At 44.5% G+C, this 18657-nt stretch overlaps 1 protein-coding gene across 1 annotated transcript; it reads right to left on the bottom strand.

Moving 5' to 3' along the window:
* Nucleotides 1–1063: 1063 nt before the first annotated feature.
* Nucleotides 1064–18618, bottom strand: LOC149359200 (traB domain-containing protein). Its single transcript, XM_089571466.1, has 9 exons — nt 18511–18618; nt 14580–14918; nt 12001–12227; nt 9794–9934; nt 9238–9348; nt 7301–7440; nt 5974–6146; nt 2582–2687; nt 1064–1805 (listed from the first exon to the last, which is right to left on the bottom strand). Exons 1-9 carry the CDS (start codon nt 18533–18535, stop codon nt 1655–1657), a joined length of 1413 nt encoding a protein of 470 aa, XP_089427592.1. The 5' UTR covers nt 18536–18618; the 3' UTR covers nt 1064–1654.
* Nucleotides 18619–18657: the final 39 nt, after the last annotated feature.

Here is an 18657-nt window from a genome sequence, read left to right as displayed (position 1 = left end):
TCGATAGCGCATCCGAAGATGAAGACTTTGAAGGTTTCATGTAAAAATAAATTGTTGTGGACAGAGTTCTTTTGCTTTTTTTTCTTTTGTGCTACAACGTGGGCGGGTATGGCGTGAGTGTTGCCTTTTTCGATCAATTAGCATTGCTTAAGAACTTCTCACACGTACGGTGCATTTTACGATGGTCGCATAAGCATGCTTAATTAAGCCTCACTAGCCTAACTGGGTAAATTGGGATGCGTCTTATACACGGGTGCGTCTTATATACCAATTTTTTCAACGACAACCTGCATATATGGCGGGTGCGTCTTGTACACCGGAAAATACGGTACTCAACTTTCTTCGAAATGATCAAAACCTTGGTATGGGCTAGTTGGTGGCTCAAGCACAAAAAACAGGGATAGAAGAGAAGACACAAACAACAGGACTGGCACTTCTTCGAAAGTTTGTAAACAGCATCACCACAAATACAAACTTGGGGTACACAGGATTCGATTAGTGAAATAATTCCATTCGTATATAAACACTCCTCATTGATGGATCTACTGGAAGTGGACTGTTCAAAGCAGTGCAAGAATGTGGCCAGTTCACCACCGATTTTCGAAAAATTGACTTTGCTGCAGTGGCAAACATACTTTACTAAATGTTTTCGAGAGGGAACTGTAGTGGCGAGGTTGAACATTATGGTTGCTTAGCCCATCGATGCATGACGATATCTAGATTAATTCTGGGTCAGATACAAGAGTAAGATCAAGAGGTCGAATCACGCCACCATGAAAAATGAAAGGCATAGTAACTACAGAAGCTACAAGCAATGAAAAGGGCAAGTGCGGTGCCAGTCTGTCCTTTTTTCTTGGCTCAACTGACCGTGCAATGCCATAGGCTACTTTTGTTTAACAACGTTTTCTGGTAGCCTTGAATCTCTTAAGATTGCCGGAACTATTCCTCTTTTTCTGGCTCTTTTCATGAGAAGTTCTATGAAGGAAACCTTTGTCTTACAGCAGTGCATGCAATGGCTTGATGAATCAGAGTCCTAGGAGAGAATCAAATGACAGATGCCAAATAATAAATACAATACACTTTAATTTTCATGACTGACATGTCACTTGTGCTGTAATGGACACAATACACTTTCAAATAGACACAAACACACAAAAGTGCTAGAAAAGAAGCTAAAAAAGAGTCATCTGCGTAGATATCCAACAGCCAGTACAACTCAAGTCACAAAGGCAAAATCCACAATCTCTACGTTTTTTTTTCAATTTTGTTATCTATGGACAATGCTGTCAGGTTTTGTAGTGCCTTATCACAAACACTGCTTCAAACAGCTTATTGGAGCACCAGCATATTGAGAGAGAGTACAGCTTAGGAACCATGCGATGAGGTTCATAAATTTGGTAATGCACGATGAAAGGTTTAGTGGGCTGGTGCGGATTAAAAAAAAGTAACAGTGAAGGGTTCCTTGCTTTCCTCACGACCAGTAACAAACCCAAACATGGTCTCTTGTGCTGAGCCGTCCACCCGACAGTGGGCAGGAGGCACCAGGCCAAGCCACCCCACCACTTCATGGGTGGTTCTTTCAACTGGAGCAACTTCTTTCCCACTGTGGCCACTTTTCTGTACCCGGCACCTATCAGCATTTACAGCCTTGTGCCTAGTGGTGGCAGAATGCTGACACCCACTCAATGGGTTTCTGGGTGACAGAGTGTGGCAATAGTTTCCAGCTTCCCCAAACCACCAGTGAGATTAGGGAGGCCTTGATTCCAAACTTCAGCACCTTGGACGGTAGCGAGGGCTCTGGAACACTGCAAAAAATGTGCAAAAACTACCGTAATGAGTGCATATATAACAGATGAGTCACCACAGTTCTCTGCCTTGAAACCTCCCTCTTCTGCACCACCATTCTGTAGTCCTAAAGCTAGTTCCAATCATGAATGCAGTATGCCACGGTATTACTGACAGGCAATCGCAATACACACAAGATGCAGACGACTTGAGCCTTTGTCTGCGAGAACTTTCCTTTTATTACACTCTACAGTTTAGCATACACTGAGTAGCAACACCGCTGATAGCAACTCTTATTTGTTACTGTTAGTATTTGATAGAATAGCTCAAAAATGGACGAGACACTGGAAGAAGGCACACATGACAAGCACTTACTATCAACAAAGGCGTTTACTCAAATGTGTGGTATACATACAGGGCTAGAAAAACAAGACAAAGAAACTAAGGAACAAAAACCGAAGATTAGCTGTCACAATCGAAAAGAAAGGAAGGCAAGAGATGGCTTGCTGACACAGTGATCTGTCTTGGAAATGTAGTAGGCTTCTGATCCTGATACATAAAGATTACAGATATCTGCTCCAGGAGGGCTTCACAGGTTTTACCTGTTTCCCGAATGTTTTTCGCACATGACATGCAAGGTGAGTGTTGTTGTCTGCATGAGTCTGCACCGTTGTCTGCATGAGTTGCGTAACTGCCGACCTGGTGGCCCAGCTGGCACTCCTGTCACTCCACGTCATGCACACAACAGCCCAAAAACAGCCAAGTCAGAAAGTGCCAACAGTGCCGGCCAACTCACCTCATTATGGGAGGTATATCGGGGTCGGATACCTTGTCCCAGTTCTCCACGATACCGGGGACATGGCCAATGCCCACCACGCCAACCACGACAATCGGCTGCATCCCTGCATCAGGGTCAACACACATGCACACGGCCCCGTCTAAGCTGCCTGCGGGTGCTTCTAAATAAAAACAAAAGGAGGAAGATCTGAGTCCTTTAACTGTGAGGTCTGCATGGTAATCTCGCTTCAAAGGAGTCAAGTGTGTACACAGGAGCAGTAGCACAAAAAACCCACAGTCCTACTGCTAATAAACAAACTTCAAACTGTTTCCAACATTAACGGGGAAAAACACAGTTTTCGCCCACTAATATTCCGAGATACGATTGCACATTACACTAAGCTTTAATTATAGGCCTTCTAATGAATGGCTCACCACCTCTCAGAAAGCAGCCAGTCGCTAGCAGTCAGTCAATACTAGCTTAAGGGGGGACACTGGTCTTGAAAAAAAAAAATTTATTAATGAAGTCACAGTTACGAAATCTTCAGGGAATATGTATTTTTGTGTGCTGATTCTAAATATGTCATTTAATTTCATGTAAAACAATTCCTTGAGCACTTATGCACTTTTTTTGCTAGTATTTTGCGAAGAGTTTTGAAGAAAATTTGCTGTGGGAAACTCGCTGAAATGTATGCCACTGGGTTCTCTTGACACCAAGGAATACAATAAGGGTGAAATTGTCTTCCTGCCTATCATAAAACTTAAGTTATAGAGTTTTGAAGTTGTCGCTTCAGAAATGAGAAGGAAAGTGTGTATTTCTGTTTCTGAAGTGGCAGCTTCAGTACCCTATTACTCAAGTTCTATGAGAGCCACGATGATAATTTTACCCTTATTGTATTCCTTGGTGTCAATAGAACCCAATGGCATACATATCAGCGAGTTTCCTGCAGCAAATTTTCTTCAAAACTCTCCGCAAAATACTTGCATGAAGAGTGCATAAGTGCTCAAGGAATTGTTTTACATGAAATTAAATGACATATCTAGAATCAGCGCACAAAAATACATGTGCTCTGAAAATTTCATAACTACGACTAAATTAATAAAATTTTCTTTTCAAGACCAGTGTAACCCCTTAACTAACAGATTCTCCAGTTATCATTGTTCACAACTCTTAGATGTGAGAAGGCTGTTGTGGTTGAGAGTTTGTGTCAAAACCGCACAAACTCCTCCACACATGGCATAAAGGGCAGGAGAAGGAGGAGGAGGAAGATCTGGCTGTCAACGGCAGGAAATGTTATAGCCTTGTACAGCAATGGCACCAATCGCTAGGACAGTGGGAAGCAGAGAGTGGAGCTGGGCTACACACTGTAATGTTGAATTTTACTACACGCTGGTTACACAGTGCAAACGCCAAGCTGCAAACCAAGCTAGCTCTTCATATCAGCTGCACTGCATTTAGTGCTCTGCTAGAAAAAACAAAATTCATCTCTACAAAGCACTGCAGTACAACTACAACACATCCGAGCTAACAAAAAGCAACCGCAAAACCAGCTGTTTGCAATGCTCGCTAAAATGAAAGATAAAAAATTAGAGCAAAAATTGTACATGAACAACTGCAGCACCAATAGGGGTCTGTTCGCCATTGAGTCCAAAGTGGATCATGTCTCAACCGCAAGAGACATCACAGAGGATGTTACCACTCCCCTTGCATTCTGCCCAGTGTGAACGCTGCGTTTCTTTATCTCAATCACGCCATTTTCCATGCACACCTATTTTCGCACCCTCCTCAGCACTGCTAGGGTGCTGGAGGGCACAGACCCTGGTTCAGCATGACATATGCAATGTCCCAGACAGAAAAGAACGTAGCACTCCAGCCAAAAGTCTCATGATCAGAAATGCAATGTTGACCAGATGGGGACCAGAGATCTGCCTCTGTCTGGTCTGCTGCAACGATTCCAGCTGCCCCCACCCAGGTGATCCACGACCCCTTTCTGAAATTGTCGCAGTAGACCACACATCAGTACCTTGTCAGCCCTGAAGAAAGAGCCAAGCTGGCCGCATAACATTGGGTTTCCACTCATGAGACTTCTGGGCATTCTTTTCTGTTTAATCCACCTCCTTCCCAGACAGACTGCTGCCAAATGTTCATATTCAATGTCCCCAAGGTTTTGCCACTCCCACGGTGTTGTCTTTTCACTTCACTGACGACGCGCTTACTGGCAGAGTCATTTCTTTTCTTGAGTAAGAGACTGTTCAGTTTATTTACACGACTGCTAGGCATACGAGGAGGTTGTAAAGAGATAGCTTTCGCCCTGGCGTTTAATTTTTTTTATGCAACACTGCCGTAATGCGAGGAAGCCACCACAGTTGGCTTTTGACCTGCCACTGCTGAGGTTGGGGGGTGCTGTGCAGAGAAGCAAACTTAACAGGCGGTTACCATTCTGCTTTCTGCGGCCGCCGCAAGCGGCTTCAAAACGGTGCTATAACTACGAAAAAGGTTGCTCCCAATTCGCGTTCTTTCACCAACTAAAATTAGTTTCTCCAGTGCAACTTTGGGCAAAATTTTATATTAGGAAATTCGGCTATATCGAACTAATTTAAGATTTTTTAGCAGTTCATTATAACGAGGGTTGGTTGGTTTATGGGGTTTAACGTCCCAAAGCGACTAAGGCTATGAGAGACGCCGTAGTGGAGGGCTCCGGAAATTTCGACCACCTGGGGTTCTTTAACGTGCACTGACATCGCACAGTACACGGGCCTCTAGAATTTCTCCTCCAAAGAAATTCTAGCCGCCGCGGCCGGGATCGAACCCGCGTCTTTTGGGTCAGCAACCGAGCACCATAGCCACTGAGCCACCGCGGCGGCTCATTATAACGAGGTTTTAGTGCATTAAAGTAGGGCGGTGTTTGATAATCCATGGGGCAGATTATTGCATATCTTCAGGTGTATCTAGATAAAAAATGTGGCTCAGTGGTTATGGTGCTCGGCTGCTGACCCGAAAGACGCGGGTTTGATCCCGGCCGCGGCGGCTGGAATTTCTTTGGAGGAGAAATTCTAGAGGCCCGTGTACTGTGCGATGTCAGTGCATGTAAAAGAACCCCAGGTGGTCGAAATTTCCGGAGCCCTCCACTACGGCGTCTCTCATAGCCCTAGTCGCTTTGGGACGTTAAACCCCATAAACCAAACCAAACCTTCACATTAAAAGCAGAAGCAAGAAACCTAGTGTCATGAAGACGAGTTGCATGCAGCTCCAGAAACTTGTTTTCTGCAAGAGAGATGAAGCTAATGTGGCAACAGTGCCAGTTAACCTTCAGTGCCACCCGAAAACTCGCCCTGATGCAACAAAAGCCGCGACAGGAGACAAGACACTCAAAGGAAATGTGTCTGTCTAAATGGTGACATCACTCTCACCTGAAGGGTTGCCCATGCAGGGCATGGGATTGGCAGCCAGTCGTAGGGAGTAGGCCAGGTAGATGTCCCTCTCCCGCACAAACACCTTGCTCAGTGCTGGGAACTCGCCAGTCATCTCGGCCAGCATCTCCTCCAGCAGGTCCTGCTTCTTGCACCGCTCCACCTCCTCTTTGCTGTGCACAGCCAGCATCATCATAAAGACGGTGGCGATGGGAGAGAAAAATGCTCCCTGGGCCCATCATCTTGATCACAACTTCTCATAGAGATTCAAACACCAGAAAAATGACCCTGCTCAGAGTATGCTCTGTACAGACAGCTCTGCAAAGAAGGGATGACGTTGGAATCCGAGGTGAAACTTTTTACTTTCTGGTGTACAGCAATGAAATTTGGCAAGCTTATTGGGAAGCCGACTGAATGTTTAAATACAAAATTTCAGTGAAATATCGGAAGTAGTTTTGACACTATAAATTTTTATACTGCAGAAAGCCTGCCGTGACAGTAAAAGATGGTAGGAGCTTGCAGTCGCTCCTAAGTTTTACCTAGACGAATGGCTGATGCAGTGACTTGTATCCACACTTGCATTATGCACTCATTGTAGTCATGTCAAATTAGTAACAGAGTCAGAACACGAGAAAGTAATTTAGAATCATAGAACGTCACTGCATAAATAGTTTATCAAGGAACACAATGCAGCCAACTGCATGAACGTCTGTGAAGCCATTGTCATGCTATACTTTCTGCAAGCAGGGCAGCCTGGTCAAAAAACATTTGTGAGAAAACTGGCATTTACAAGGAGGTTTCAGCCAGTTCTGCCTAGGGGCACTTAACATTTTTTAATGTCACTTCTGGGCTGTTTTCGGGAAAAAAGATTTTTGGGTGTGATTAAAGACTTTAAAGATATCAAACGTAATGTTTTCAAAAAACCGATTTTTTTTTTGAAGATTTTTGCAATTTGATCCCTGTGTGTCCCCTAAAGCAAGAGGACAGTGAAAATGAGCAGTTATGCAGTGCTGCCATCTGACTACGGGAAAGAACTCTCCAATAAGCAAAACAAGGGCTGGGAGCCAACAGGCGGCAGCATTTTCCCAGTGCCTCTAAGAGAGAACTTCTAGGTCTGCCCCGCTCAACATTCAGAAAAGGTTCATCATAAACAGTTTAGTAAGGGGACTCAGCATTAGCTATTAGAGAACCAGATTAGCTGCCTTGAATGCAAGAGGCTTCTGCGGTAAAAGCTTTGGAGTCGGCGAGTGCAGTTGGCTGACTGCAAAATGGAATGCTACATGGATGCCCACCATTTCAGCTCACAAGTTCAAAGAGACAAGCTTGCCTGATGGGGTCCTTGGCGGTGATCATGTGCCATGCCAGACGCAGCTTCTGCCACACACTCAGTGCGGCCAGGGCCCTCTGGAGGGTGATCTGCAGGGGACGATCTCCAAGGTGGATCAGGCAGCCTTTCACCTTCTCTGCCTGCATGGCCAAGAATGAAACAAAATGATGAGCGCATTCACAAAAGGCACTCACAGAGAGGCAATGAAGTGACATTATCACAAGAGGGTGAACATTTTTCAGCAAGGAGACAGGCTGAATAAGTGAGTAACTCAAAAGTTGGCAGAACAATGAGGAAGTTTTGTTATGATAAAGCACGAACATACATGAGAGGAACACCGATTGCAACGACCAACCGCAGTTGACACAACGCGCTGTGCTCCGGTGCAGTCAGCGCATCTCCGGTGCTCTTTCTTTTGGAACATCATACCATGTGGCATTACAACAGTTCACGTTCAAAAGCAGCAAAAAATATTAATAGGGCATAGCAAAAAAAAAAAAAAAAAAAGTGAGCAGTGCGCAGCCATTGCCACCGCACGGTTGCTCGCGTAATTCCGGCGCCGATGCCTCTCGCGCGTTGGGAGCGGGGACGGCGGAGAGCGACGCAAGGTGAGGAGTGCGTTTCCTGGAGCAACACCGAGGGGAAGACCGAGAGAGAGAAAATGCGGGTAGAAACACATAACCCTCCGTAGTTCAGTGGTGCGGCTGCACGCGTTCTCTAGCTGGGCCGCGGCACCCTCGCCCCCGCCTCCACCCTCCCTCCCCACCCATCCCCCCTAGTCACCATAGTGTGGTGGCGTGGGCACATTCCGTGGCAGTGCAAGTTTTTCACACGTGGTTTTTCACTGACATCTTGGCACCAAGAAGATGGTGTCCTTCAAGCGAAAAGTCGTGCTCGCTGTAGAGCAGTCTTCAAACCTACAGGCCAGTCGGGACTTCGGCGTGGGCGAAACATTCGCCGTTGGAGGCGGTGCCGTGATGAACTTTTTGCTTGTGCCGCAACAAGGAGGTCCTTCACGGGCCTGAAGAAAGGCTGCCATTCCAAAGTGGAATAAGCACTGGCAGAGTTCATGAAATCGTGGAGGTCACCGGCACTTCCAGCGACTACAGAAGTGCTACAGGTCAAGGCGAGAGAGCTGGCAAAGAGAGAGAGCTAGCTGGATCACGGCAGCCGGGGATGACATGCAGGAAAGCTTGGTTCCGTGCTCCTTCTGAAGGTACAGCACTTCCAATACACTTGATGGCACAGAAGATCGTGCACTGTACGAAGAGGATAGTGATAAGAAGGTCAGCGATGACGAGGACGAGTGAGTGGGAGCAGGTTTGTGGAAATAAAAGCCATTTGCATTCTGTCCCTGCCGTTGTTCTCAATTGTTTTCGATGCCAGCTTACATTCGAGGAAAGTTTTTTTTGTATTATTTGGCCTTCAACTTTTGCGTGTCACCTTTAGAAGGCCAACCTAGATTCGAGTAGATGTGCTACTATCACTGAGTGGATAGTTTGCAATCGGACATCGCTACACAAACTAACATGAAAAATTCTAAAAATTCTCATTCGCCAGGACAGAAATGTGTAGTGATTTCTTTTTTGTTTTTCCCCCTTTTTTTCTCCCTTTTGTGTCATGAATTATGTTCTAATTAATGTTTTTATTGTTGCACTTGTTCTTCCTGAAGTGTAACATGTTTGTTAGTATGATTGTATTGCACTCCCCTCCCCATGTAATACCCTTCATGTGAGAGCCTTTACGGGTAATGTGAATAGATAATTAAATGACTTACTGCCAACGGGGTCACCAGAGGTATTTCTTACTTTTACATCTTGCAAATAAATTATTTATCTGGAGCGTGGAGTTGAGCTTTACACAGCTCGTCTTATAACACAATGGCATAGTCAAAATCCTAGAGCACTGTGCCTAGTTCACAGTAGAGTCAGGCTCACCTCTTGGACTGCCCGGCGAAACTCTCCGCCAGGAGCCATGCCCAGTTGCCGTGTAAGGTGCGCAGACATGCTCAGCAAAAGGATGTACATGATGCCCTGAACAAGGCCATTCTGGAAGAAGAAGGGGAAGGAATACTGAACAAGAAGTGCAAAATATCTCACAAAAGCACACAAGAGCAACTTTTTTTTTTGCCAACAGTCCCTCCTACCCCTTGAGCAAGTTTTCACATACAGTAACACAGGCTTCCACACTGGCAGATCAGAAAAATAGATGTTAGCATAACATTTCTATGCTACACCTTTTTCACAAGAGGAAAAAAAAAACAAAAAAAAAACTACGAGACGAACTTGTAGGAAGTCTAGACAACAGCTTAGGTAACCAAAAACAAAACAGTACAAGTTTTTCATGAAGCAGCTTTCCACACAACAAATGGGTGATCCAAATTTTCCATGCACAAAAGACGGGGGATCTCAAACTCCGTTCTTTACTGGCACATAAAGCATACACATATGCATTATTTATTTCATCATAAATTAACATCATTTATTCACCCACCTGCTTGATGGTCGTCATCATTTTCTCCATGTTCATACTCTGCGACTCCCTGAGAATAACTTCTTCATCAAAGGACAAGATGTTTAACCGACTCTTGCACAGCTCTATCAAAACAACGTCTGGCTGAGTTTCTTGTATCGTCTAAAAAATATGAAACCAAAAGAAGGCAGAAATGAAATAACACAAACAACTGCGCCACAAAAGGTTTGATCAGAAGACTTCACACAACCTTCAAAATGGTTATCAGAGCATGCAGCTAATTTCAAAACTCTGATGCCCACACCGATCTTACCAGATATCTAACGTGATTCATCCGAGCAAAGGAAGGCAAAATTCTGGAGGCCCGGGTACTGTGCGATGTCAGTGCACGTTAAAGAACCCCAAGCGGTCGAAATTTCCGGAGCCCTTCACTACAGCATCCCTCATAGTCTGAGTTGCTTTGGAACGTTAAACTCCAATAAACTAACCATCTGAGCAAAGACCTCCTTTATGTTTGTAAACAGGATGTCACCATCTCCGATGCCTCGTTAAAAGAACTCTGCCTTATGCTGAGCAGCATGCCGAAGTTTATACTGCGATGGTTCTTTCACTATCACAGTACTTGATGAAAATATCCTGGCCTCTCTGCAACATTTCTGGCGGGTTCTGAACGACGGTCTTTGGAAGTGAAAACCTGCCACCTGCGCAAGTCCCCTTTACTCCAGGCAACCTTCGTGACAACTGGGAAAGCACAGACTGCCTTCACCTGCGCTTGAATGACATCCTGCTGCATCCCAACACATGTGACCTCAGCCTGCATACCATGAATTGTGACTGCTCACAGGGCAAACACTAGGCATGTGTGAATATTTTTTTTTTGGTTCGAAGCGAAAAGTAATTTTTTTCGAATAACATGAAGCAAATATTTTGGATACTACTGCCACACCAAACAAGGCTGAACGGCCCAATAGGCATTTTCAAAATCATGTATTTTTCAAACACACACAAGGACACTACATGCAAAAAAAAATTCTAAACGGCTGACAAGCATAGCCGGTTTGTCGAGCAGGCCGGTTTGTCGAGCAGGGTGACCGGTTTGTCGAGCAGGCCATACCGCAACACAGCACCACTTCGGGAGTACGTCCAAATTGATCAATGCCAGCTCCCGGGCCTCTGAATTAACAGCACATGGGCGTCTGACGGGACTCTGGTGGCAGTCCGGATTATCCAAATTAATGGGTGTTGAAGAGTAGGTATAAACGTTTATATAGTTGGGTCGAATTAACGATGCTGCAATACATGACACGCAATACATAAGTGGTGCGGACAAGGTTCCCTTCTCCGCCTCAACTTATGTGGAGCACGCACTCCTCTTCTATCGGGCTCATCTACTGTACAATGTTCTAGCTGCTGCTGTTGCTGATTTCACAGATGGTTGGTTGGTTGGTTTATGGGGTTTAACGTCCCAAAGCGACTAAGGCTATGAGAGACGCCGTAGTGGAGGGCTCCGGAAATTTCGACCACCTGGGGTTCTTTAACGTGCACTGACATCGCACAGTACACGGGCCTCTAGAATTTCTCCTCCAAAGAAATTCAACCGCCGCGGCCGGGATCGAACCCGCGTCTTTCGGGACAGCAGCCGAGCACCATAGCCACCGAGCCACCGCGGCGGCCCATTTCACAGATGGTACATATATAGAGTTTTCATGGCGGTGCAGGTACCACTGGCAACGGTGTGGTTTTTTTTATAGAATTTCTAACAGTTTTTTTGCAAATAAAATTTATTTTCCGTAAAATTTGGGGCAAGATCTGCAAAATCATAATACCGGTCCAAATTCGTACATTTTTAAGGAAAATTCAGAAGAGTTGGCAGGCATGAGAATGTGAAAAAAATTCCACACAAGAAATTTAAAGTGCAAAAACAAAGATTGTCTTGCCGCCCTAGCTCACGAAAATTTTTTTTTTTTAGCAGTACCTTAAGTCAACTTCAGCAATGAAACTTTGAGACAGAATAAAGAAATTAGGTATAGAAGCAGATAAACAATTATATAAAATAATTTTTTTGCTCATTTTCTGGGGATTTCAGAGCTGTGTCTCCCTTAACTTCCTGGCCCACAGCAGTGTGAAGGCAGCTGTGGAGGCATCACCACTTGCAGCACACGAAACACACCAAAGATGACACAAGTGACCGGCTGCCCTGGAGAGGCACAAACCCCACCCAAACCCACCTTGGCTACATCTTCCTGGCTCTCTAAGCTAAAGTGTGCAGTGCCCACGAGGTAGACGATGGAGCCTTCCTGCGTCTTCAGCACGGTCACCGTCTCGGGAAGCTCTGGGTTTGCTTTCCGAACTCTTTTCACGGCCACTGGCATTGTGTGCCTGACATCCCCGCTCATGTGGCTCAGTTCCAGGCCCTCGCCAATGCCTTCAGAATCAGTCTCCGACTGCACGTCTTCTGCACAGAGGGAAAGGTCATAAGTGGTGCGGGACTTTCCAGTTTCAACCGATAGAGACCGATAAAAGCACGCCAAATTTAGTTTTTGAAATTCGGTTTTAATCGAAAAAGGTCAGTATTCTTAGCATGCACAGCATAGCTAGCTCGCTACTGAGTACGAGTTACACTCAATTAAAGTTGAAAATTAACAAAGTAGGGAAGCCAGGGGCATTGACGAATGTAATGCGCGTAGTTGTGCGATTTGAGATATTTTTCCGGTTGTTTGCACTCCTCCGCAGACTGGGAAGCACCACCATCTCACCGCCTGCTAGATAAGCACTGTTTGTTTACTAACATCCCCCACTTACAGCAGTTAGTCAGTTAAGTAGGTTTATCAGGTGCATGTAGGACACTGACACGAAACCATGCATGGTCGTCATGAGAAGTTTCATCTCTGGCCTACCGCAGCGATTGAGCTGCAGCTCCAATCAACACACAGACCAAGTGATGTCTCGCTCAGCCAAATGCGACAGCTTAAAGCAAACTTGCAAGCCTAGTTCTTAGAAGCAAATTCCACTCGGGTTCTTGACTGCCAGCTGTCTCAAACTTGTGTTTCTTTTTTAATGACGAAAGAAGTTCCTAATACAAGCACACCTCCAAGTGCAAAATTACTGGTAAATTATGTTAACTACTTGCAAACAAACTGTTTATGCTGACAAAATAGCCGAGATAGACTCTCAGTGACTTTTGACCATGCAGAATTGGAAAATTAAATCACCGAAAGAAGTCAGTAATTCATTAGTTGAAAATTCATCAAAAAAACCTAAACTTGCATTCTGAAATAAACAATACACCGAATTTCTAAAAAATAAAAATCGAGAAGTCCAACCTCTATTCATAATGTTCTGGCAGTTATTCTCACATATGGGAGCACACGATAAGGCACGCAGAGCACACATACAAAAAAAAAAAATCAGATGATGCACAGCTCAATGGTAAAGCTGATGGCGAGTAGTAATGCACTCTTTAGGTGATTTCATTTTATGCGCCAAACCACCACCGTCATTGCCTATCAGGAAACAGCAGGAATCTCAAATGTGCACGAAAATCTCTCTACAAGAGTATTTGTGCTTTCTCTCTCACTGAAACAGAGCTACCAACTGTAGTGGCTTGCAATCTCATGCATCGCTACCAAGCACCAGAGTTCAACTGGCACAGTGACTCGGCATAAAACTGATTTTTCGTGGGTACCGTATTTTACGACTGTAAGTCGTAAAAATACGGAATTTTTAAAATATAAAAATTCAAAGTTGTAGGGTTGACTTACAATCGAAGCTAAAGCATGACACCATCAATAAAGGCGAAACAAAAGAGATATCAGGGACTCTTCAGCGTGGTTGCAATTTTATGCTAGCTCTACGGTTTTACACAGTAGCATTTGGCTATTCTGTGTGCTTGTTCGAAAGAATTTTTTCCTGTTTATTTTGAACTGTGCACTTGGCGCTTATGGGAGTGTCGACAGTTAATGGAAGGGCCGCTGCTGCAATCGTGGCGGCAACATCCTTGGAATGGAAACGTTTCCAAGGAGTGTCAGTAACTGATGAAATAGCTGATGCCGCTCATGCCATGCTCAAGCATAGTTTCTTTTTCGCTCTGTTTGACACATTTGATTTGACTGTCGGCCACGTTTTACTGCCATGCTTTGTGAATCGTCAATACTACTCCCGGTCCAGTAAGCGTTTGGTGCTTGTTCGTGGCTATATTCAAGATGGCTGTCATTCTTTGCACCGAAGAAATGAACTGTGCGTCGGGCCGCAAGTTCAACATTCTAGGACGGGTGATGCTGGTGTGGCGGCTGCAGCGAGGAAGAATTTTCAGCTGTTCCACGCCACTTTGTGGTACAGTTGTTCGCGAATGCTGGCACTTATGTTCATTCCTAATAGAACCCCATGCCAATGAGGGGATAATTTGAGTAAAAAGAAAAGAATGCCAATAAATGAGGTGAGCATTTTCAAAAAGGTGTGTTGGGTAAGTACACCATACTAGCAAATATCCTGCAATTTTTATTCCTGAATATCTTGACAGCCTATCAGTGCCTTTCGTAGTATATTTTGACAGTTACTACATTTTGTTCTCAAAGTACATCTGTACTCAAAATCCACTTTACAGGGGGCCAGGACATCGCCAGGCAAACCTGCCTTTTGTCTTTGCCACCTGGGAAGTTGTTTTTCCTGCGAATAAAGCGTTACTGACCAACTGAGTGGCTATTTTCTGTTTTTGTTTCATTCTCATGCCTAATCTATGTTCCTTCTGTCATCATTGCACAAGCTATCCTGGCTGGTGAAGAAAACAGCGACAAAGAGGAAGTGGCACCTGTCTCTCTTGAGAGAAAGCTGTCCTCCTCGGAGTCGCCGTCTGCGGTCTCTTCCCCCATGTCCCCTTCATCGGCCGTGGAAAAGTGCTCAGGCGAGGAGACCGTCTTGGAGTAATCCCCATCCCCATTGGTGGCTGTGAACAGCGACAGGCTCTTCTCAGAGTCGGAGGTCTCCTGCCGTTTGGCGGGGCTGCCAGTCAAGGAGCCGGGCACCTTGGTTTCGACATTCCCATTGCCGTCCCCAGTGAGCGGCATGCCTGTGAGTGTCTTCAGGGCGCCTGAGGTGGGCCCATTGGCCTTGGCATCACCAGCCACCTTGTCGGGGGGCGCACACACGCCTGGAGGATTAATGGTGAAAATGTGCAAGCTACAATAAGATGCAGTGGGAGAGCAGGCTACGATGAGCTCATGATTTTCAGCATTTCACACATGCAGTTTAGCACCCTGAAGCTGCACATGAGCCATGACAACCACTTATTTCTAGGGGTGTGCGAATATTCGAAATTTTCGAATATTATTTGAATATTATATTTTTAGTATTCGAATTCGATTCGAAATCCAAGTATTCGTGTTGTTTCGAATATTCGACCCGACGCGAATATTCGTATCTAGCCGAATATTCATTGTGAGCACCGGCGTTCATTTCGATCCGCAAGCCCTATCGACAGATGCATAACAACATGGCGGCGCCTACACGGAAGGAAAATTCTTTCTTCCTCCAAGGGCCATGCCGTAGCTGACTGTGCTGGTGAGCTTTTTTGTGGCTATACCTGCGAAGCTGGTATAGTCAGAGCTGTGCACGAAGTACCTCGCAATACGTGCCAGGTCAGTGTCAAGTGAGAGGGCATTTTCTGTGGATGGAGGGGTCGTTTCAGTTAGAAGGGAACTACTTCTGCCTGTCCATGTAGTGCAGCTGGTTTTCCTTCACGACAACCTTTTACGTCATCCCAGCAACGCGCTTTTGTGCTGATGGCAAGCTAGCCTTAATCAATGCTGTGTACTAGCCATCTTCTCTGATATTTCCACTCTTCTAAGAATAATGCTCGGGACTTTGATACTTTTTGTGCAGCCACACACACCTTTTGTGTTCATTTAATCATCGATAGTTGAACAGTGATGTTCTTGGGTGCCCAAATAAATGTTTTGTAGTGATTAAATGCGTCGTCCTTGATTATTCGATATTCGATTTGATATTCGGAGTCAAGAATTCGTAATCGATTCGTATTCGAAAAAATTTGATATTCGCACACCCCTACTTATTTCATTTTAATGTGTTACGATTAGAAGGGCCTGAGCACGCGGAAGTGGCTATTGTTCAGGGTAGATTTCAAAGTATTAATCTTAAAAGTGACCACGAATTCACGAATTAGAAGAGAAAGTTCAACATTTCATCTAGTTTCAAGAGACTTTGCCAATTTAGAAAACTCAGCCGTTGAATGGGTGCAGCAATATTTATAGTGGCATAGCAGTTGTAGTAGTGGGCACTGGATTAATTCTGCAGGCATTTTTTTTCACGTGCTATTGATGCAGCCCTGCACATGGGCATTCTTGTATTTCACCTCCACCGAATGAACACCACAGCCACTGAGTCGCTAGGCTAGTAACGTAGTGTTGTTCCAGTGAACAGACAAGCAAAGGATTTCAAATGGATACAGTAGAAGCAACCCCAAAATTTGTGACATATTAATGAATTCTGCCAGTGCGTCCTTTACACACTACTGCAGCAGGCGAACCGTTCCTAAAGTAAATGAAGGTTGGTTGGTTGGTTTATGGGGTTTAACGTCCCAAAGCGAAGGGTTGCACTACTTATGAAGGGCTAACGAGCAGAAGCAGTAAGGAACAGAAGCCTTGAATGTCAAGTTAAGATCACTGCTTGCAAGAAAATCTAGCAGGAACAAAAAAACACCAGAAGTGTTGCCAGAAATATGATCTCTGAGCACTTTATTTGTAAACAGTTGCTTGCTGCCATAGTGCCATGCACAGTGAAAAAACAGTAACAGTGCAAAAAATCTGAGAAAAGATAAAATGAGGCAGATGAGCTATGAACTTACAGCCGGTGTTTTTTACACCTATAACAATACCACAGTGCTTCTTTTGAGAGATCCCAATTTTGTTTCTGTCAACTATAACATAAGCATGTTTTGCAACACAATGGCATTAAAGTGTGCATTTTCCAAACAAAAAATGCCAGTTGTAAGTTCAGTGCTTGTCTCTCTTTATCTAGACCCTCGTTTCTTGCGTTGTTACCATTTTTTCACAACAAAGCACCATCAAAAATCTGCACCAATGCTTTTCCATTTCTGAACTTTTGTAGGAGCTACAGCCAAAAATTTGGTACCACACAACCACACTAAGTCTTGTGCTTCTGCCACTATTTCTTTTTTTTAAATTTTCATGCACAAACGCGTGTATGAGAAAGCACTAATTAAGACCCACACATGAATGTACTATTTGGCTGCAGTTCTCATGTGCCAAGGAGGACAAGAGCTATGCGGCAAATCCATTACAAACTTGTGACACAGCAGCCCATATCTGATTTATGCAACAAAATGAGAGCATGCCCACATTTTGCATTAAGGCACTGAGGTAAAATTAAGGAAAAAAAATCAAATTGCTGAATCGCCACACTCACAACACCACACATCAGGCTACTGGCCTCTGACATTTAACACCATGCACGGCAGAGTTACAGTTGAATTAGCATCCACGTGGGGATGAAGCCTGCCCCAATGAAATTTCTATTACAGTTATGTCAGTCAGCATAATGTACAAAAACAGGATGAGACTGAGCCACACTGTAAAACGAGCTGCAAGTCATCTGATCTCTCAGTTGTACAAGCTCTTATGTTAAACATTACAGATAAGAAAGAAAGGGTAAAAGCTCCACCTCATGTGGAACAAATAAAAAAGAAAAAAGCCAGCTCTGCTACAAATCTAGATTTCAGTTTCAAATGACTAAAATGGTTAGAAAAGAAATGCAGGGAAGCTGCTGTTCTTACACCCAAGTGATGCCACGTCTCACCACTACAAAGAACTTATTGTTTAGTACACTGCAAAAGGCCAGCTGATCTCTAAATGCATCAGTAGTAAGCTAACTTTGCTAGTCCATAAAGTACAACGTGTAACGGGCTTCAGCTGAAAAACTGCGCCAAAAGCAAAATACAAACATATTTACAGCTTCGCCACTCGTGCCTGCTGTTAAAAAGCGACACAGAACTTGTCAGAAGGCCGGCCTCGATGACAACCCGTAAATAGACATAACTTATGAGACTCTTCGTTCACTGGGTAACTTTTTCCAGATGTAACCAACGGTTCACCATGGAAAAGAAGCAACAAAAGAGTTCGCTTTTTTTATCCTGAGAAACATGCTGCACAGCTAGCCGTTCGTCGCCGATACACTGGCTCACGATAAGGACAAAACCATACGGACGCCCAGTTCCCCGGTGCCATTTGTGGCATGATTCATGGACTACTGTGACAGCAAGAGACATCACCTTTATTCACAATTACGTGCTGTGTGCCTCAATAATTTAGCCTGCGAACATATGGCGACGACTGCAGCGCACTTGTAAATAAATTCACGAACAGCATAAGTATGGTCCACGTCGCAAACATATAAGACACATATTTTAATACACTTATTTCCAGCAGTCTATCTCAAAGAACGCAGCGGAAGGTCACGGTGAGCACGCTACTGAGTGCGGGGGACTGTAATGACGTGTAGTGTGAAATATATTAGATTAAACGCGCACGCAACATAACCAAAAAACTCCTCCTGCCACATAACATTGCGCATTTCTACAGAAATTTACTTCATGAAAAGCATGAAAATAGAATCGCCTAGACATACGATTGTCTTTCTACACATTCGTGTGCTCCTTGGCTACCAAAATAGCTAAATTTCCGAAAAAAATCAGTTGCAATTTTCACCTTCTGCTGCCGCCGAGTCACCCATGTTTTTTTTTCGCGTTGCAGCATGTGAAATCAACCGCCAACTTAATAGCCGTGGTGGAGTATGCTAGGCGTAAACCGCATAGGCATATATAAGTTATAAGCGCAGATATTTTTATTCTCTCC

The sequence above is a fragment of the Amblyomma mixtum genome, chromosome 2 (genome assembly GCF_055824585.1).
Source record: "Amblyomma mixtum isolate Tamu chromosome 2, ASM5582458v1, whole genome shotgun sequence".
NCBI lineage: Eukaryota > Metazoa > Arthropoda > Arachnida > Ixodida > Ixodidae > Amblyomma > Amblyomma mixtum.
This window is presented reverse-complemented; position numbering and strand designations above follow the sequence as displayed.

Bases quoted from the DNA above. Each gene is read 5' to 3' on its own strand.
- LOC149359200 (XM_089571466.1), bottom strand. From the start codon at position 18,535: ATGGGTGACTCGGCGGCAGCAGAAG. The intron at 14,919-18,510 runs GTGAAAATTGCA...TTAATCCTCCAG, and splicing joins TGACTCGGCGGCAGCAGAAG to GCGTGTGTGCGCCCCCCGAC. The intron at 7,441-9,237 runs GTGAGCCTGACT...TTGGCCATGCAG, and splicing joins TTCGCCGGGCAGTCCAAGAG to GCAGAGAAGGTGAAAGGCTG.